Source organism: Leuciscus leuciscus (assembly GCF_965113295.1).
Source record: "Leuciscus leuciscus genome assembly, chromosome: 13".
Taxonomy (NCBI): Eukaryota; Metazoa; Chordata; class Actinopteri; order Cypriniformes; family Leuciscidae; genus Leuciscus; species Leuciscus leuciscus.
The window spans coordinates 8509888-8531917 of NC_138737.1; the positions used below are offsets into that span (position 1 = coordinate 8509888).

General features: G+C 40.0%; 1 protein-coding gene across 2 annotated transcripts in view; it reads right to left on the reverse strand.

Moving 5' to 3' along the window:
• Positions 1-463: 463 nt before the first annotated feature.
• The window catches only part of xpr1a (xenotropic and polytropic retrovirus receptor 1a), a 76369-nt gene continuing 54802 nt past the window's right edge, over positions 464-22030 (reverse strand). The window contains exons 9-15 of one of the 2 annotated variants that reach the window (XM_082187681.1): positions 21744-21923; positions 13217-13385; positions 12224-12418; positions 6727-6893; positions 5906-6045; positions 4707-4928; positions 464-3823 (exon numbers count right to left, since the gene is read on the reverse strand). In XM_082187681.1, the coding sequence (XP_082043807.1) occupies positions 3766-3823; positions 4707-4928; positions 5906-6045; positions 6727-6893; positions 12224-12418; positions 13217-13385; positions 21744-21923 (1131 nt within the window). In that variant the 3' untranslated portion in view covers positions 464-3765. Of the gene's footprint in view, positions 3824-4706; positions 4929-5905; positions 6046-6726; positions 6894-12223; positions 12437-13216; positions 13386-21743; positions 21924-22030 lie in introns of both variants that reach the window. The other variant, XM_082187680.1, reaches the window with a different exon arrangement.

Below are 22030 nucleotides of genomic sequence, written 5' to 3' on the forward strand. Positions count from 1 at the left end.
GTTGCAAAAAGTTGTTTTGCATCGATTTAAAATGCTTTTGACTGATTGATTGCTTTGATCAGTAATTTTGATAAAACTATAGGCTATATAACATGTTAAAAATATATTGTTTACAGAAATTAATTTAAATGTGACAACTTTAGTTGTAAATGAAAAAATATGTCCCATTGTTTCAGAAGAAAAATAAACATTTTAGTTATTATTATATATTCGTGTATGAAGAATATATTTTCTATACCAGCCTATTCATTATTGCAGCAGGGAAAAGTTAATATGTCTAAAGGAGAAAAAACTTGCAAACTGTTGTATACAAATTTTAAATCTTGCTTTGGGTGGCATTGAAAACATTTATGTTGCCACCTATTCAAATATTTTATTCAGCACCATAAAATATAGCTTATACTGAATGTATCAATTCCTCAAGTCAGTCTCTTGTTTGTGAATAAATAAGGCGGACACAAAATGAAGGTTTTAAAAATAAGCGTGGTTTATAAAACCCAAATATGACAGGATCACCAAAGTGTATACAGAAACACAAATGAGATCATCAGTGGAACCATAGGAATACACTCAACATTAACAAACTACTCTGTAAAAGGGGAAACTCTGAGACATTTTCATTTTCATGTGTCTATTTAATCACAGAACCACAAGTTTTTCTATTTTTCTTTAAGTCTTAACTTACTCAAAAGTACAACCATCTACCAACTACAAACAATGTCACAGTCAAGTATTTAAGAAGGGATACAACATCAAGATAGGAAGATAGAAAAGATGCAGAGATATCAAGCACTTAACATCATGGGTGTAAGCAAGCAATCAAGTCAACATAGTTTATTTCCCCCCATGAAGAAATGATGTCAGGGCTTGTGTATTATTCTAGTTCTGTACTTGAAAAAGTAAAAAAGAAAAAAATTACAAAATGAAAACCCTACATTTTGAGGGTTCATCTCATAATAGAACCCCTAGTTAGGGTGTTAATGAGAATGTTAACATGTCCCTTTCTTCTCCCAATCCTCCCAGCAATTCCTTATCAGAGTTCACAATATCAACCCAAAACCACCGTCACCCAACAAGTCCTGTCAAATGGGCACAAACCCTGGGGATGAAAGTGTTACGAGTAGAAATATACAGATAAAACCGATCACATTCCATATTCACTAAAGCATCTTAAGTTACACTATTTCCATAGAATTCACATATGTAAGACAGTGTGGGATTGTGGCTAATCAAAAATGCCCTTCATCTACCATAATACTGCTCATTTAAAGAAAAAATCTCCAATTGTACATAAATAATTAGTACAATAAATTAAACAACATTCTTTTACACATTTCAAATGTAAAAAATTAAACTATTTACAGTGCAAAACAAAAGCAGCATGCAGGCAAGACAATTGGCAATGCACTACAAAAAGCACTGAATGGGGAAATTTGTGCTCAGCATCCATTTATATACAGCGATATTGGTTCAGAAATGTGAAAGTGTATAATTTCCCAAAAATGTGTGTGCCACTCGGTAGTCCAGTCAGTTCTGAGAGAACTAAAGACAGAGCAAAGTAAAACAGTGTGCCAAAAGGTCATTTTGAGAACGACAAGATTGACTTTTCAATAGTATTATAGGACAAAAGGACTGCACAGTAACACCACATTTTCGAACGAGGATAGCACTCTATATTCTTTTGCAGCCACAAATCACATGTAGTTTTCCCCCTTCTTCTCTGATAGATTTGAATCTTTAAATTTTGCCTCAAATGTGTTTAAGCAAAACAATAAACTTAAAGTCAACTAAAACACAATGCCTGCTATCTGTACATCATTTTTTTCAGAAAGCAGGAACACTTTTCATTTAAAGAGCTAATAAGAATATGAAACAGCAAGTAAGAGCGATTGTGAAGACAAATCTTTCTTTTGATTAGATTTTAGTTACAGCTGAAAGATTGTGCTTGCAAAAATACATCGAAGCATGCTGCTGAGAAAAGTATCAAAATGAACTAAATGCTGAAAAAAAAAAGCAAAACATACATATCAGCTAAAAACAGCCCTGGTGTTTTCATTTTTATGACGACAGCAATAGATATTAATCATGATAAAAGTCATTCTAAGTTAAAATGACAGTATTCGCTCACTTCTATCAAAGCATTGTGATAAAAGAGGTGAAAACCACTCTCTTCTTTTAAATATGCTGTCTGAAATTCAGAGACCACATATGAAAACGTATGAAAGACAAGGTAGTTACACCTGTCTCGCAAAAATGTACATTATAAATCATGTACGATCACATTTTTCCATCAAAATGTAAAGATGATTATAAAGATGTTGCCACACTCATGAGGCATACAAATAAACAAACTGTGACCATAGTTAAAGGGATCGTTCACTATCTAACCAAATAGTACCTACATTCTTCAAAATATCTTTTTGTTCAGCAGAAGAAAGAAATTCATACAGGTTTGGAACAACTTGAGGGTGAGTAAATGATGACAGAATTGTTATTTTTGGGTGAACTATCCCTTTAAGATGTTGGTTAAGAAAAGGATTTCATAAAAGATATCTCCTCGACGCAAGTGAACTACTTTTTGATGCACAAAATATCTTACGGTTTACCATAATACAAAACTGATATCACAACCATAAGAAATATAATTGACAGGCAGTGGTTGCATTTCCTCTTTGGCTTGCAGTGGTTAATAAGTGATACAAAAAGCCATGTAGGAAACACATTAGTTCTGTGTCCACTTCCCTTTAGTCTGCAATTTGGTGACAATTATTACTGAATCTTTTCAGTTTAGTGCATCATTACAAATAAAATAGTTCACAGAATCATCTGATCTTTTTCAGTGGGCAGCATTTCTTTTACCCAAATGGTATTTCAAATATTAACCAGCAATGACAGGTTTTCTTACAGTAGTTTCACTGGTTAAAGTGTGAATATAAATAATAATTCTAACAGCAGTATGTCATTTTTTAGTTTAACATCAGCTATCACTCCCCAAAAGAAAACACACACACACGTGCACGCATTCTCTCAAACACAAACCATACATGGCAAAAATATGACAGCTTTGATATCAAAGCAATGCATGTTAAAAAATAAAAAAATAAAAAATATTTGCATATTAAATATGACGAAACAATAAAACACTATGTTTTTTATGGTAAGGAAATAACGAGCATTTCCAAACAGTGCCACCAGGGCCGTACTCTGATGTCATGACAACTCAAAAAAAAGAAAAAAACATATCACCTACTAAATATAACAAACATCAGCTACTGAGCTGTTGTTATTTCTTACTGTGTGCGGCTTGAGTCCGTGCTGTGTACGATATTATATTATTCTTTCATATGATAACTCTCCTCCCTGTAGATCCTAGTTATTTTAAGTTTGTAAACAGTCATGTGCAGTAATATAGATTCAAAAACCTAAACAAATGTACAAAAATGTATCAATATAGAAGAACAAAATTAACAAATCTAATAAAAAAAGTACCTTGAGGAAAATTCCACACTTGGCTTTTCCGTGCGTGTGTGTATATCGTTGTTATGTGTGTGTCCGTGTTAGTACGATGTCACTGTTGTGTCCTGATATGTCTCAAGGCTGTTTTTGTGCTTAACTCTGTCCACTACTCTGTCTTTGGATGGTATCTGTTAGTGCTGAAGTGTAGTATGTGTGTCTCTGTGTGTGTTTGAGATCAGGTGTGCTGAGGCAGCTCTGTGAGGAACCAATAGAAAGCCGAGACAGGTGGCGGGACAGTGAGATCTGGGTTCAGCTGAAGGCCTCATCGTCCGTATCCTCAATGAGCACCTTAGTATCCTTCTTAGACCTGTCAGAGAAACAGATACCGTATACATTTCAAGCAGCTCTGAAAAGTGCTGATCTCAAACCTTGAGATTCATTTTTTTATTTTTTATTTTTTATTAATGCATTTGTTTTTAGGAAGGATGCATTAAATTGATCAAAAGTGATAGTAAATATTTTGTACATGTTACAAGTTCTATATTTCAAATAAATGCTGTTCTTTTGAACATTCTATTCATCAAATAATTCTGACAAAATGGTTTGCATAAAAACATTAAGCAGCACAACTGTTTTCATCATTGATAATAAGAAATGTTTCTTGAGCAGCAAATCAGCATATTAGAATGATTTCTGAAGGATCATGTGACACTGAAGACTGGAGTAATGATCAATTATAAACAAATTACATTTTACAATATATTAAAATAGACAACAGTTATTTTAAATTGTAAGAATATTTCACAATGTTACTGCTTTTGACACTATTTTTTTATCAAATAAATGCAGAAAAAACTTCTGCAAATAGAAAACATCTTACCAACCCCAAACTTTTATATATATATCTGTTAAATACACTGTACAAAGTGTTGACTTGCACTTTATATGAAATTACATTTTAATTAGCAACTAATATTATTACCTAATCTAACCCTTAATTTAGTTTTGTTAGTGCAACCTAATGCATTTAAATAGGTTCGTTGATGTTAATATATTTAAAATAATATTTTTTATATTTATTTTTTAGATAAACCTTTTTGCAATTACTTATTTATTATATATGTTATTTAAGTTATTTCATTAAGTGTTATCAGTAATTTAAATACAGACTAATTGCATAAAGGTGCACTAATCAGGGCTGCCTACCCAAAAACTGCTGAAATATGTCTATTATATCTATAATCTCTTACTGAGAGGACAGCAGGGGCCGTCGTAAGGACAGGCTGTAGCTCCGTTTCCAGCTCTTTTTGCCCTGTCTGTTCCGGACTCCATCTTCCTGGTCCATCATCTGCTCCAGCAGCGTCTGGTCATCAGCGTTTAGAGGAGCCACCGAGATGTCTCGCACCGCTCGGAACTCACCGCAGTTATTCAGGTGCTCATTCTCAAGACGGAAGAAGTTCCACACAAAACGTCTACGGGGAGAACAAATGCAAAGAAAGGGAGAAGAGAGAGAGAGAGAGAGAGTTCAGAATGTGTTTAATGTTCTACAACAGGGTTTCCAATACTGGGCTTTGTGAGTTCATGAAAAACTAATTATAGAGGCCATATTATGCCCTGCCATATTATACAATGTTCTGATTTTGTTTTTGTGGTCTACTAGTTTTCATGCTCGAATGTTAAAAAACACAGTTTACATTGTTGCAGCACTCCTCTTCCCAGTCTGTCAGTAAAACTCTGTTTAGTTCCTGTCTCTACCATTCCTGATTGGTTGGCTGGATCAGTCTGATTGGCAGTTTTGGGTGTAATGCATTACCAAGTAATAATTTACTGTCATTTAATTACTTAAGGGATTACTCTTATTTTTTTCTGTAATTTAATTACAATAATGTAACTGAATTAAAGACTGTATAGACAATAACAATTCTATATAAAACAATGGTGGATTTAACATCATAATTTTGCAATTAGTAACAAGTAATGAAATGCTTTTTAGAGAGAGCAAATAGTACAATAATCTAATTACACTGTAGAAGATGTAATTAGTAGCTAGTAATTAATGACATTTTTAGAGAAACTCAACCAACACTAGTGATTGGTTAACCGCTTTGAGCATGTCATGTGACCATTAACTGACATCAGAGAACCATGAAAATGCAAATATGTAGTGAAAATCTCAGGGGGTACTTCAAATAACTTATATATATATATATATATATATATATATATATATAAAAAGAACATTACTGCGTTAGATTAAACTGAGAGGGGTCATAGCACTTGCATATTGTTGTCCTACTGTTAGTTTAACTGCTTCTATTGTTCTCATTTGTAAGTCGCTTTGGATAAAAGCGTCTGCTAAATGAATAAATGTAAATGTAACTATTTTAGCTCAAAGGGATTTGGCTGATGAAAAGAATTGGGAATCCCCTGTTCTACACAAACATCTCACCTAAACACTTCCAGAGGAGCTAAAATTGTAACTACGATGTCCTCGATGGAAGGAATGGCAGTCATGGAAGTCAGAGAGATCTGCAGTGTCCAGGCGAAGCGCAGGATTACATCTTCTATAATAGCAGAGTAGTAGTAGGCCTAAAAGGAAAAGGAAGTGACATCATGACAGTTGGAGGTAACAGATAAATATCCCTGCTGACCATTATAATAATAATATCCCTGCTGAAAAAACATCTTAAACCAACCCAAGCTGGTTTGCTGCACTTGTCAGCAGGGGAGAACAGCTGGCTGAACAACTAAACCAGCTTAAAGGGATAGTTCACCCCAAAATGTTTATATCTGAATAAAAGCCTAAATTAAATCTGTTCATCATATAATGATATTGGTTCTCTTCAGAAGACTTGGATTAAACAGTTTGATTTATATTGATTTCTTTTATGATCTCTTCATGGACATTTTTGTAAACATCAGAGTTTTGGGTGAATTAATGGAGGGGAGAGAAATCTCTTAGATTTCATTAAAAATATCTTCTAATTGTGTTCCGAAGATGAACAAAATTCGTATGGGTTTGGAACGGCATGATGGTAAGTAATTGATGACAGATTTTTCATTTTTGGGTGAACTATCCCATTAAGAGCAGCAAACCAGCTAGTTAGTGTGATTATTTTGCTTTGCTCCTTAGAAGGTTTGAACCAACAATACTGTGCTCACCAGAGCAGATCTTTGACCACTACATCACATCACATCACCCATGATGGACATAATACTGTTTTCAAGATGGCGTATTAAGATGGCAGATTATGTTCTGGCATATCTTACTTTATGTGGGTAAACAATCTCCTCTCTCAAGAAGGTATTCTCGCCTGCGTTGCGGTCGAAAAGACCCCAGTCCATCTTTAGGTCCCAGATCAGCGTGTAAAGCGAACTGACGACTGAAGACAGGACCAGCATGTAGAAAAACACCTCAGAATCTGCATGTTTCTGATCTGAAACAGAGAAAGACACAAGTGAATTTGACACTATGTCCACTAGAGGGAGACATCCATCCATCTATCTATCTACACTTAAAAAAAAACTGTTTTGAGACTGTTTACATTACTAATGCCATTGTGTCTGTGGCTATTAATCTACGGAATTGAAAGGTCATTCACTGTTAAATTACCATGTCAAATACTAGTGCTTAATTATATTAATTAAAACAATGGCATGATGACCAAAATGCACCTTAGTAGGTGTATAAAAGTAGATAAAAACTGACACATACATGTGTCCTACTACCTTACATTACATTACTTATTACACTACCATTACAATTTTTCTCAGATCTTTTTAAAGAAATCAATAGTTTTATGTATTAAGGATGCATTCAATTGATCAAAAGTGACAATAAAGACATTTAAAATGTTTCAAAAGAAAATCTTTCAAATAAATGCTGTCCTTTTGAACTTTTATTAATCAAATAATTCTGAAATGTATCATGGTTTTCGTACATATTTTAAGGAGCACAACCATTTTCAACATTGATTATTATAAGAAATATTTCTTGAGCACAAAATCAGCATATTAGAATGATTTCTGAAGGATCATGTGACACTGAAGACTGGAGTAATGATGCTGAAAATTCAGCTTTGCCATCACAGGAATAAATTACATTTTAAAATATATTAAAATAGAAAACAGTTATTTTTAATTGCAATAATATTTCACAATATTACTGTTTAATAAATGCAACCTCGGTGAGCATAAGAGACTTCTTTCAAAATCTTACAGGCCTAAAACTTTTGAAAGGTAGTTGCTGTTCCAAGAAAATAATATTACATTGGATATAGTTCGACATCTTATCATTTATAACAAGTATATGAAGTAATATACTTGTAATTTAATCAGCAACTTTTTTTTTTTTTTTTGGCTTAAGACCAAAATTGCAATAGTACAACCCTTATACATAAATAACCTTGAAGCGACTGCGTTACATAATCTGTTGAAAGGCAGAGGATAGAAGCTGTATGGGAAAAGGAATTAGCAAATAATATTGATGATGAGGCACGAGAGAGCATATGGAATCATGCCAAAAGATATTATTTTGCACAGGGGCAATACAATACAAACAAAACAAAAAAAAAAGAGTAGGCAGAACTGAAATATAAGAATAAGAGCTATCTTGCAGTACAACATTAGAGCATCAGTGTAAGTTAATAGGGGGCGAGACATTTATCAGATGGTGGAACAAGGCAGGTCTCAGGTCAGTGAATGGTTAAATCTCTTAGGCCTCAGACAGCAGACGGTGCTGAATCTGGAACAGGCCCATCCGTCTTAATAAAGCCTTTCACACGCTGCCATCCAGGCGCCAGGAAACCAGCGGAGGACATTTTTCGCCGGAACACATAATAGCCCTGTCCTTCCTATTTCAGAGCTGAGCTATGAGTGCCCATGCTGAATATGGTGTCCCTAGATTACCCAAGATGCTCCAGATGCTCGCCCCAACAAGACACTTTAAGAGTGCAATGCAAGTCTAATCCCTTCACACAGGCCAGCGGCATTCTGTAGAAGCATCAACATTTGAGCTGATATTAGAGTCATCATAAAATCAAAGTTGATGATTCTTCCTTCTTTAATGGAATATTGCAATAATAAAATATTGCATAATTTATTATAAATTATGTATACCTGCATATCATTTTTTATAAATTCATGTGCCCTCATAATCTTTAATCAAAATAACTTCCCCTCCCTCTTGCAGTGACATCTCTTCTATTCTCTGATGACAATAACTGTGTTTGCTAGTGTGAGGGTGGGACAACCTGTCACTCACATGAGATTGACCAATAGCAAACCACAACCATCCAATCAATTCCAGATGGACAAAATCAAGTCACACTACATTTTTTCTTCTTTGAGAAGTCGTTTCACTCGGATATACAATAGTGAAGAAAAGACTATTGCAACTTCCGTTTCATGCCAACTTTAAGTATTGTGTTTTACATAATACACGGCAACATATTTCTACATTTGATGCACATAATTATTAGTATTTTACCTTGACAATACCTTTTGCTCAACCTTACCCAACAGCAAAGCACCATCACAAGATCATCTATGAAAACTAAGCTGTGAAGATGGATAATTCATGAATCTTCATAGCTTTGACATCTCATCTCTGAGAATATGAATATTTGACAGTCTAGATCTATATGAATATTTAGTATTAAGCAACAGTGTGCACTATGCATGTAAAGTTGAAGTTAGCTAATTAAAACAGCAGTCATTTAACTTAACATATATAAGTCTTAAAGATAAAATATTAAATATAAAAAATATGAGCACAAAAAGCCTGTGCAATTCAGAGGTCAGAGAGAGAAAATGGTCATGAAAAAACAAAACAAGAAACAATTTAGGATGCAAGAAACATTGACTAAAATAAAATCAATAATGCTACAAACGTGAACATGGTTCCTATAAAACGTTATCCTATATATGAAACAATACTTTGATATTCAAAATATTTGGGCCATTATATTTTGCTGTAGTATAGTGTCTCTTTCAGGCACTTGCGAGATAAATATATATATAATAGATACAGTAGGTCAGACAATATGAGATTAACGGAATTGGCCAACAACCGTGCCAGTTTGGCCAATGAACAGAAGTGTTAGTTCGCCATTGTATCAATTACAAAATCCTCGTCAACTGATAAATCATACTTCTGTTTTCAAAGTAGTAATAATCTTTGAATATCAAAATGGTCTTATCTCATTTGTCATTAAATTGAACTATGTAAATGCAGGCCATCTGCTACCCTGCTCAATAGATTTCAGCATCGGCCATTACAAAACCCATGTCGGTCAACCACTACTGGTCACACTGAACTTTCGGTTTAACCTCATTAACACATCAGAAGATTTATGTAAACATGAACTGTGATGACCCAAACACATTTCCCAAAGGACCAAATCCCTCTCAGTATCCTCCTGAGTCCTCAGACAGAAATAGTTTTCATCCTTTGAACATTGACAGCGTTTTTGTGTCTTTGGTAATAGAGTGCAGGATGTGAAATAGAATGTGTCACTCTCTGGTCTTGACCACATGATGGGAACATATGGGACAACAAAAATAAAAAATAAACAAAATAATAGAATCGAGAAGAACATCACTGAGTTTTAAGTTCAGGTATGTAAAGATTTTCAATATTGACCACATTAACTGATTAATCTGTACTAAACGGTAATATTTATGCACATGAGCTGTGATATTTGACTACATACAGCCATCTGTTGTCAATCATTCCTGCATACTTAATCTGAAGCATATGTATTCTTGGGTACAACATGAAACGGTTTAAATCTGTGCAATGAAGCCATCAGAGCAGGTAAGCACAGGTGTTCATGTACACATCTCTATAGCTCTCTAAAATGCTTGTTTTGATCAAAGATCCAGGTCTGATACAGAGAGAAAAAAAAAAAATCGAATCATTTTTTAGCGGTTCAGAGCTTCATCATTATTCTAGCGATACGCTCACACTGTTCTGTCTCGCCACAGGCAGGCAATTACAGCTCAACCTCCTCTGGATAGTCCATTTTCCTTCATTTCCTCTTTTATTTTTTGCTCTCTTTCTCTCTCCTCTCATATTTCTCTCTCCCCTTTAATCGTTTTTCAGTGTTCACACAGCATTTTTTCTTTAAACTCTGTTTGGATTTTGCTCTGTCTTGTTGGATGTCATTGAGCTCTTCAAAATATGGCTTAAGCTCAGATTGGCATTTCTCATTAAAGTTTAAATTAAATCTTTGAGGATATCGACCCTCTACCATTTCTACAATCAGTACTACAGTGAAATACAACACTACAAACATGTGTAATGGGACTATTGATATGAGAATGGATAAAACAAATACACTTACCAATGCATAAATTGCCATTTCAATGCTAGTGTGCAAGGCTAATAACACATCAAACTTACAATCTCACACACCTGTTTGGCTCGTGACTAATGTTAATTTATACATTAATTATGCTCAGACATGTTACATTCCTTTGGGATTAGTTTACATGAAAACTAAAATAAATAGACTCATTTATTAGGGCAGCTTACAGGAGTGAACGTCAGTTTCAATCAGGACACAAATGATGGAGGTGATTTCTGATGCATTCATAAATTAAACTGGCTCACTGCCAGGAACGTCTCGAGCGAATCCTAATGAGTGCACTGAATGCATGGTGAGATTGTTGGGTTGAATCTCTCTTTCACTCCTATATCACTAATACAGAGATGTCTCTAATACACACTTAAGTCTGGACAGGCTGTCCACCAACATTTGGATACTTCGGAGAAGAATTCTGTTCAACGAAAACATAAATGCAGTGGCGTAAAATGCACCCATGCTTGATATTTATTTAAACACTGACATTCAAGGGAACTACCCAGAAACGACTGTGTGTGCATATAAATAATGAAATGGGTGAAACGGCTTAGCTGAGTGCTTTGAGATCGATTTTTGGCAAAAGTTGTCTTTTCGAAGAGATACGGGAAGGCACGGAGGCTGACTGTTTGATAAGAGAAAGTGAGACAGGCAGAGAGACATGTTTGAGCAGCAGTCTTCGCACTTCAGATGGATTTCAGTGGCAGAATAATCAGACGGTAATTGTAGATAGAGACGAGGGATATGTCTGGAATCTTAATGGCATGCTTTTAAACTCTTTAGACTTCATGTAAACCGAATGCAGGATAATTGCTGTGATTGAATGTAAAATGTGGTGTTTGACGACAAATGAGTTTTTATAAAGCAGGGTGGCTCTTTTTTAAATGCATAAATGAAATGCCAACCTGTTTCTTCTTGGTACAATTCGTCTCTAACATAAAATTGAGATGTTTTCTCTTTATGTTGCTATATAAACCAGTCTCTAACAGACAAGGACAGGCTCATTTTTTCTTTCTCTGCTTTCTCAAAACATGCTTTTGTTGCCTGTTCACCTGTATCTGTTGTAAGCAAACAATGGCAGCCAGGTGCTCTCTTTGTACTGAACATTTTACGCTGGAGTCAGTGTTAGATTACAACGGCAATTTCCACAGAACAGTAAAAATACAATGTATTCAGGATATAAAAAGCAAAACAAAACAAAAGACTGTTTCTTGTATAACCAAATGCATTTTTTCCCCCAGATTCCCTCGAGACAAAACTGTTTTCAAGTGACATTCACCATTCTGAGCACAAACCTTCAGAGAGTTTTGTTTTTCAAGCTAATTATAATAATTATAATTATAACATGCTTTGATAAGTGAATGTTCTGGTCACATGATCACAAGCTGATTGTATGTTTTTACCTTTGTGAGTTCTGTAGAGGGCTGCAAATGTGACCACAAAGAAGGTGGTGGAGTATTTCCCAGCATTCACCAGGTGAGGGAAGGCCCTTCTGGTGTCACGGTAACGTCGCAGACACTGAACAAACCGCAGCCAGGCAGGCAGACAGTGGATGATGGCCCGAATTCCGTAAGAGTAGTTATTACACCTTTCATCACCTAATTCCGGAGGAGAAACTTATGAAAGCATGTTGATATTATCAAGAATATTCTCTCAATATTGCAGAAGAGTAATATTAAAACATATCCCAACATACTGGATTATTTTCATATGTATTTCTACAAATTAAATGATGATTTTATAATATAGTTCAGGGCCCAACAATTAGGATTTTGTCTTGCAAAATAAACTGAAATACACTATATTTTACATATACACAACATTATTAAATAAGAAAATTGTAAATTGTGCTAATTAACTCTTAGTAAAAAAGAAAAAAGTTTATAAGACTTTACTAAAAAATACATATTTTAACAAATATTTTTGTTATCATATTTGCAACTAAATGACTAAACCTAGAACTAAAACTAAACCTATTTATCATATCACAAATCTGAACTACTCAACTGACCAGGCCAGCAGAAAAAAAGCCATAGTGTTGAGCCCTGTTGCTCACTTTCTCTTGGTCTCTCTCACTCACTTTCCATCTTTTCCTTTCTCAGTATTTTCCAGGACTGAGCTGGTGTTACACATTTCTGCACCATTAGACAGCCGCTGATGTTCTGAATTTCCTGGTCCATTTCACATAAACTCCACTGAACCTGAAGAACTCCTGTCTGTGCTAACACGGCCTGTGCAATCTTAATTCATATGCAAGGGCAACTAATCGTAACCGCCCATTCATCTACTGTTACATACAGTATAAGGTTGAAATTGGGATGGCTTAACATGAATGACTCTGTCTGTCAAAACTTGAATCAGTACATTATAAGATGGCTTCATTCTGAATCAATTACCATATGTGGAGGGAAGTAAGCCGCTACGATCTCCCCACTGCAGCTCCATGCTGTAATAACAGACCAGATACTCCAGATCTGTGAGCACAATGACCAGGGAATTGAGTTGATCCGCCAGCCAGAAGTCTGCAAACTCCACTCGGTGGAACGGGGCGGTGGACACACGGAACTGAGAAAATACAAACACAGGAAATATGAAGCATAAATATTCATACTGTATACAGTACATATAATAATCCTTGTGGACAATAATAAACAGCAGAAGTCATCTGAGGTGCTTTATGTAAAACAGCTCATCCCTGAGGCAGAGTGAACTCTATGAGACAGCGAGCGAAAATCAGTAATGAGAACTCAGCCGGCTGAAAGCAAATCAATGGGGTTTTTATTGTCTGATGATCTGCAATATCAACTCATTGACCTCACCAATAAAACACACTTAACTGTCTGTTATATGTGAGGATTGAGTTAGATGTGTTGCACCATTAATCCAGCAAGCTGTGCCTCGTTTAAAAACGTATGAACACACATTTAGAAATCATATCCAGCTGCCTGAGATTGAGAGATGCACATGAAAAAAGTAATAACCATTTTGTGATGCCAAAATAGGTTTAATGCCATGTTGAAGTATGAAACTATATGAATCATTTGGATAAAGACTATGAATTATTAAAGTAAATATTTTTCCCAAGTGTGTCAAATGCTTCAGGGTAAACTGTACCAGCATCTTTGCCTTCAAACGCATATCATATTATTAATAATAAAGTTGCATAGTTACAAAAGTACATATATAATATACAGTGTATATATATATATATATATATATATACAGTATATATATATATATATATATATATATATATATATATATACACACACACATATACACACATACAGAAAAATATATATTTTTTAAAGTAATTTAAGTTTGATGACAAAGATGATAATTTTTATGCATGCACTTTCAACAATCAATTACAATATGTACTAAATACTACAATACAAGAGCTGTAAATAAAATTACACAATTAGACAATAAATAAAAAAATAATGTGAAGATAGATAGACATTGTTTTTTTATGTTACTCTGTGGCACACTCTATGCCATGAAATTAAATGTTACCTCTCTCAGCCTTCGGGGCAGTGCTGACATTTCCCAGCAACACACTTTTGCACTACACCGATCTATGCCATCATTCTCTTGAGGCTCAAATGCCAGTGAAAATCGATTTCTCCCCACACAAACTCTGATCAGTTATTTTTACCTAATGAAACAGGTGAAGGCAGTCCACAAAAAATGCTTTTAAGCATACAGGTCTGGATGTGAAGTACATTTCAAGGTTATACAGCTGCATGTGCAACACACAGCTTGAGTGTGACAGCGAGTTCGAGCTCTGGGAAGAAAGCCACCCACTGTTTGGCCATCAGTACGTGTCGGTTTTAATCTACAGGAAGTGTGTGTGTGTGTGTGTCTGTGTGTGCTCTAAGGAATAAGGCTCCAGTCTAGGTCAATTAGATGTAGGGAGGGCAGTGAGACAGAGGCAGGCGGCCGCTGATGGCTCCATCTCAATAATGATTGCACAGGCACAGTCTTCACATCCGCAGAGATAGAGCAGCAATCTATTTTCCCTCACCTCACACAGAGACACACATAATCGCACTCGTGTACACACACACACAGACCTCACTGAAACACTCCCAACACACAGGTTGGGGCAAGTTAGTTTTCTTTTTTTTAAAGAAATTGATACTTTCATTCAGCAATGACACATTCAATTGATCAAAAATTATATATTTCAAATAAATTATAATTTCTATTTCAAATAAATGCTGTTCTTTTGAACAAAGAACCCTGAAAAACACATCAGTTTACACAAAAATATGAAGCAGCACAACTGTTTACAACATTGATGATAATCAGCATATGAAGACTGGAGTAATGATGCTGAAAATTCAGCTTTGCATCACAGGAATTAATTACATTTTAAAATATATTCAAATAGAACACACTTATTTTAAATTGTATTAATACTTCACACAGTATTATTGTTTTCACTGTATTTCTGATCAAACAACTGCCACCTTGGTGACAAAAAGAGACTTATTTCATAAAAATGCCCCTGTATCACATGCTACATGTGCTATAAAACAACACAGGATATGAAGATTTTAAATGCTGTCTATATCCCACTTTACTTGAAATCGCCTCGGTTACGACTGTAACCTCGGTTCCCTGAAGAGGGAACGAGCGTTGCGTCGAGAATGACGCTAGGGGAACGCTTTGCGTGATGACGTCTTGAAGCACATGTAAAATCAGTCCAATGGTGTGGCGGAACGTCAGAGGCGGGTGACGTCACGTACCAGGAAACTATAAAAGCCGGCCCGAAACAGAAAACGAAAGCTTCGTAAAAGTCTGAAGTCGAGCTGACAGGCATGAAGGAGATATGGCAAGGCGACGCAACGCTCGTTCCCTCTTCAGGGAACCGAGGTTACAGTCGTAACCGAGGCGTTCCCTTTCAAGGGAACTCGCGTTGCGTCGAGAATGACGCTAGGGGAACGTCTATACCAACGCCTCCATAGCTACAAATGTCTGTCCTGTGTGAAATCCGTAGAGCAGCACTAGGAAGACAAAACATGAGACCCTGGAGCAGAGTCTAGATCCAAAGAGTAAAACCTGACGAAAGTGTGCGGTGAGGACCAGCCTGCCGCATCACAGACGTCCTGTAATGAAACTCCTGAAATAAGGGCCTTAGAGGCCGCCATACTCCTCGTCGAGTGCGACCGGACAGCCAAAGGAGAAGGCTGCCCAGCCGCCTCATAAGCAAGTGAGATAGCCTCGACCACCCACTTGCTCATCCTTTGCTTAGACACCGGGCCCCCTTTGTTAGGGGACCCAAAGCACACAAATAATTGATCACTTTTACGCCACAGGGCAGCTCTGTGGACGTAAGCGTCTAACGCCCGCACAGGGCAAAGCAAATTATTAGCCTCCTGGTTAGCATTTTGAAAGGGAGGAGGACAGAAGGCCTGCAGAACAACAGGTCTGACCACATTAGTGGGGACCTTGGGGATATAACCCGGTCTCAGATGAAGGAACGCTTTAACCATACCCGGAGCAAACTCTAAGCATGACGGAGCAACCGACAATGCTTGAAGATCCCCTATTCTCTTGAGAGAAGAAATAGCCAGAAGGAAAAGAGCTTTCAGAGTAAGAAACTTCTCAGGAACCTCCTCAATGGGCTCAAAGGGGGCCCGGGATAAGCCTTGTAGCACAAAGGACAAATCCCAAGGTGGCACCCTAGAGCGAACTGCAGGCCTCAGCCTCCAAGTGCCACGAAGGAAACGAGATACCAAGGGGTCTTTCCCCACAGACATTCCACCCAAAGGAATGTGGTAAGCACCTATGGCCGCCACATAGACCTTTAAAGTGGACGGGGTCAGACCTGCAGTGAACCGTTCCTGCAGGAACTCCAGCACTGTACCAATTGGGCAGTGGACTGGGTCCAACCGACGGTCACTACACCAAGAAGTGAATACTCTCCACTTCAGGGCATAAAGTTTCCTCGTGGAGGGAGCTCTGGACTGTAGAATGGTCTCAACAACCTCGGTTGAGAGACCTGACTCTATGAGCTGGGCCCCCTCAGAGGCCAAGCCCACAGGTTCCACAGTTCTGGGCGGGGGTGAAATATTGAGCCCCCTGCTTGGGACAGAAGGTCCCTCCTGACAGGAAGCTCCAGAGGATGCCCGTCGAGGAGGGACACAAGATCGGGAAACCATACTCTGCCCGGCCAGCGCGGGGCTATAAGAAGCAGGCAAACCCGGTCCCTGCGAACTCTCTCCAGAACTCCCGGGAGCAGAGCAACTGGGGGAAAGGCGTACAGACGTAGCCTCGGCCACGTCTGAAGCATAGCATCCAGTCCCAGAGGAGCTGGATGCGTGAGGGAGAACCAAAGTGGACAATGAGACGTCTCTCGAGACGCAAACAGATCCACTTGTGCTTGGCCGAACTCCCTCCATATCAGCTCCACCACCTCGGGGTGGAGCCTCCATTCCCCGGGCCTCGGCCCCTGCCTCGACAGAGTGTCTGCTCCTATATTCTGGACCCCGGGGATGTAAGCTGCCCTGAGTGACAGTAACTTTCCCTGGGACCACAAGAGGATATGGCGTGCCAAGTTGGATAACGGGCGCGAGCGCAAACCCCCTTGGTGGTTGATATAGGCGACTACCGATGTGTTGTCCGTATGTACTAGCACATGGTGCCCCCTGAGATCTGTGATAAAGCTCCTCAGAGCCCGGAAGACAGCTAACATCTCTAGGCGATTGATATGCCAGGAACGATGATGGTCTTCCCACAGACCTTGAGACGAGCGACCCTCCAGGATCGCTCCCCAGCCCGTGAGGGAAGCATCCGTCGTTAGCAGTTTGCGACGACAAGGAGCTCCCAACACTGGGCCCTGGGACAGGAACCAAGGCTTCTTCCACATAACCAAGGCACGTAGGCATCGCCGCGTGACCTTGATTGTGCGAAATGGGTTGCCCCTCGGGGAAAACCCCCTGGTCCTGAGCCACCACTGCAGGGGCCTCATGTGTAGCAGTCCAAAAGGTATCACGTTGGAAGCTGCTGCCATGAGACCCAACAGTCTCTGGAACTGTTTGACAGTGAGTAGCTGGCCTAGCTTTACACTTTTCACAGCTGCAAGGATGGACTCTATACGTGGCGGTGACAGGCGCGCCTGCATCGACACAGAATCCCAAACCACGCCTAGAAAAGTGGTCCTCTGGAGTGGAGAAAGCACACTCTTCTTGGCGTTCAGCCGTAACCCCAACTCTTTCATGTGGGCGAGAACAACATCTCGATGTTGAACCGCCATCTGATGCGAATGAGCTAAAATCAACCAATCGTCGATGTAGTTCATAATGCGAATACCCTGGAGGCGCAGTGGCGCCAGAGCTGCATCCATGCATTTGGTGAAAGTGCGGGGTGATAAAGCCACCCGAATGGAAGAACTCGATATTGGTATGCTTTGCCCCCGAAAGCAAACCTCAGGAACTTCCAATGACACGGACGGATGGATATATGGAAATATGCGTCCTTGAGGTCTATCGTGACAAACCAGTCCTCGGACCTGATCTGTGGCACGATCTGCCTCAATGTTAACATTTTGAACTTGAGCTGCATGACTGACTCGTTCAGAACTCGAAGATCTAAAATGGGACGTAATCCCCCGTCCTTTTTTGGAACTATGAAGTACCGGCTGTAAAACCCGGTTTCCCTGCTGGAGGGAGGTACATATTCTATGGCCCCTTTCTCTAACAGAGTGTTCACTTCCTGTTCCATAACCAGAACCTGCTCGGGGCCCACCACTGTGGGCAGGACCCCCATAAACCGAGGTGGGCGTTTCTTGAATTGTATCTGATACCCTTTTTCCACGGTCTGCAGGACCCAACGAGAAACATTTGACAGTAGCTTCCACGCTGTCAAAGATTCTACTAGAGGTACCAGCCTCTCGAGACTGGTTTCTGGATTTTGTTGTTGTTGAGTAGTCAATTCGTCGCCCTGTAACGGCGCACCGGCAGGGAACGATAGAACAGACTGCTCCAACACCCTCCTCAGAGGGGGCGGGCATCCCGAGGCCACTACGTTTCCGGGTGGTCCTTGAGATATGTGCTCGCCGGAGACCGCTGCGCCCTGTAACACCGGAGGCGGCAGGGTTGGCAGAACGGTCCCCTGAGGGTACCGAAGAGAGACGGGCACCGTAACAAGAGGTGTTAACCGCTCTGCTTCGGGGGGGACTACCCTCATTTGTCCTGGGTCCTCGGACGTCAGGACTTCTTCCCAGCAGCCTTCTTGGCAGTAATAACGGTCCGCAGATCCGTTTTACCCCTCGAAGACTGCTGGGTTTGAGCGCGCCCTCCGTGTCCCCGAGGTTTTTGTGGGGGAGCACGGGAGGAAACGCTCTGTTTCTGAGTGGCACGGTGCTCAGCGCTCTTTTTAGAGGAGTGAGGCTGCTCCCGCTCAGCAGCCTCATAGAAAGAACGGCGGGGGAGAAGTTTTTGGAGAGCAGCTGCTTGTTTGGCAGCTTCTTGTGATTTTGCTACTGCACTATTAACTGCATCGCCAAATAAACCAACCGTGGAGACCGGAGCATCTAAGAGAACATTTTTTTCTTTGTCTTTAATGTCGCTCAGATTGAGCCACAGATGCCTCTGATACCCCTTTTCCACCAACAAGAACCGGGTGCTGGTTCAGAGCTAGAGCTATTGCCAGTTCGGAGTTGGTTCGACTGACGAGCTTACTAAGAACCGGTTTGCGTTTCCACCGGCTAGAGAGCCACAACAGAGCTATATCTTTCGTCACTGCATACGTATCATGTTGCCCAGCAACGCGCATGCGGCAGCGCCAAACACAAACACACCAGACTTGTTCGAGATGCATCGGCTTCTCGCAGAACGATCAGCACATGAAATCAAAGCACTGCGAAAGCGATCAAAAAGCACAAGGAGTCGTATGATCTCCAAACACTCCCGCAGCTCTGATCGGTCCACGCTGCTCCGATGCATCTCGAACAAGGCATCAACAATAATAGACGTTGCGTTACTATGGATGCTCATGGGTTTGCGAAAATAAATCGGCATCCAAACACGGCGAATCCAACGCGTTCGTGCAGCTCGCCGTAACTTACATAGACGGATATTATAATCGAGCTGCTATTAGCTCGACTAGCTGCTATTTAAAAATGGCGGTCACAAGTTTCTCTTCAGTCTTGTTGGCCACGGTAACCCCGCCCCCGGCCTCTGACGCAAGCGGTTCTTTCTTGGCTCCGTTCTAGACCCTGCAATGATTTGGTGCTACTTAAGAACCAGTTTTACTGGTTCGGAGCTGGTGCTTTGGCGGTGGAAAAACAAAGAACCGATTTGAAACTAGGCTCTGGCTCCGAATCAGCACCAGCTCTGCCTTGGTGGAAAAGGGGTATCAGTGGCCACCAGGGCTGCCATAGACCGCCCAATTGATCTGGCGGTCTCCTTGGTGGCCCTGAGAGACAGATCTGTGGCTCTGCGTAGTTCAGCCACAGTGTCAGGACCAATACCCCCGCCCTCCTCTAAATCACCCAGCAGTTCAGCCTGATAGGCTTGCATAATAGACATCGTATGCAGACACGCTGCAGCTTGACCAGCGGCTGCATACGACTTATGAACCAGGGAAGATGTTGTTTTAACTGGTTTAGATGGAAGTGTAGGAGTCTTCAGGGAAGATGCCGTTGCTGGAGAGATAGCTAGCCAGCGTCTCTTCCACCTTCGGCATCTCCCCATAACCATGCTCTTTATATTTAAGAATGGAAGAGTAGTGGGATGTGTGTGGTGAAAATACTCTATATGACACTGGTTTCCCCCACGATCTCGACACCTCGGTGTGGAGATCGGGGAAAAACGGAAGACTCCTGCGCTGGGGCTGCGCACGAGATGGCAGGAAGCGTTCGTCAAGCTTGCTTTTTGAGCGAACGTCCTGCCTATCCTCTGGCCACTCAATAGAAAGTCTGTCAACTGCTCTAGTGATAACATCGAGCAGTTCCTCAAACGCGTGAGACTGAGGTGGCGAATCCTCAGACTCAGCTTCAATACTCACAACATCCAACTCCTCAGAGCTGGATAGTTGCAGTACTGGTGCCTCTATCGGGGGGGAAGAAACCGCAACGCGTGCTTCCACACCCTGATGAGAGGCACTGGATCTGTCAGATTGAGGCTGAGATAAGGCAGAGCCCGTCTCAACATCCACTGACATCCATTTGCGAACCCCAGGTCTGAGATCGCCGCCGAGCCTCAGCCGCGGCGGGACCCGAGCCCTGGGGAACGTGGTCGGGATTGAACCGAGCCAAACGGGATCGGAGCGTACGCAATGGAAGCGCACAGCAATGCACACAGTCACCACCCTCGAGTGCTGACTGGGCATGCAAACAACACAAAGAGTGTGTGTGTCACCTCCCGTTAAATAACGCGGGCAGGGATGGACACACACTCGATACTGCTGCTTGCTCGCCATAACTGAATCAATATATATATATATATAGACAGACAACACCAAATAACAAGGACAGATTTCAACACAGAGCGCAACTGAAGACTCAGAAAGCTTTCGTTTTCTGTTTCGGGCCGGCTTTTATAGTTTCCTGGTACGTGACGTCACCCGCCTCTGACGGTCCGCCACACCATTGGACTGATTTTACATGTGCTTCAAGACGTCATCACGCAAAGCGTTCCCCTAGCGTCATTCTCGACGCAACGCGAGTTCCCTTGAAAGGGAACTGACACACTTCTAAGTTAAACAGGATATTTGGGGTGGATTTAAAAAAAAAAATCATCTGGAACTGATCACAAAAACTAGGCATTGCATATCTGAATGGAGCCTGCTCACATTATGATGACGAGAAAAAGGGTCTTCACTAATTATCAATAATATTCTGTTGCAATTAGAACTCTAGATTTGTAATATGTAAAGGTTTCACAGCATGTGCTGAAAAGTTTTGTCTCTCACCAGAAGTTTGATGAGCCAGAAACGGGATTTGTAGTAGGCAGTTTTGAAGGGGTTGATGAGGAAGAGCAGCATGAAGCCATAGAGGATAAGGGGGTTCGCCTGCATAGGGAGCCAAGTGTAGTCCGCAAACAGACAGGAAAGGATGCTGAGACACCACAACACCCCCAAAAACCCTGCGATCTACAGCAAGAGAAAAGAGGAAAAGTTTAAACTGAACATACATTTTTTTCTTCCTTCCTGTTATTTTATCAGTTTTTTTTGCCTGTTATTTATTTTGTCAAATAAAT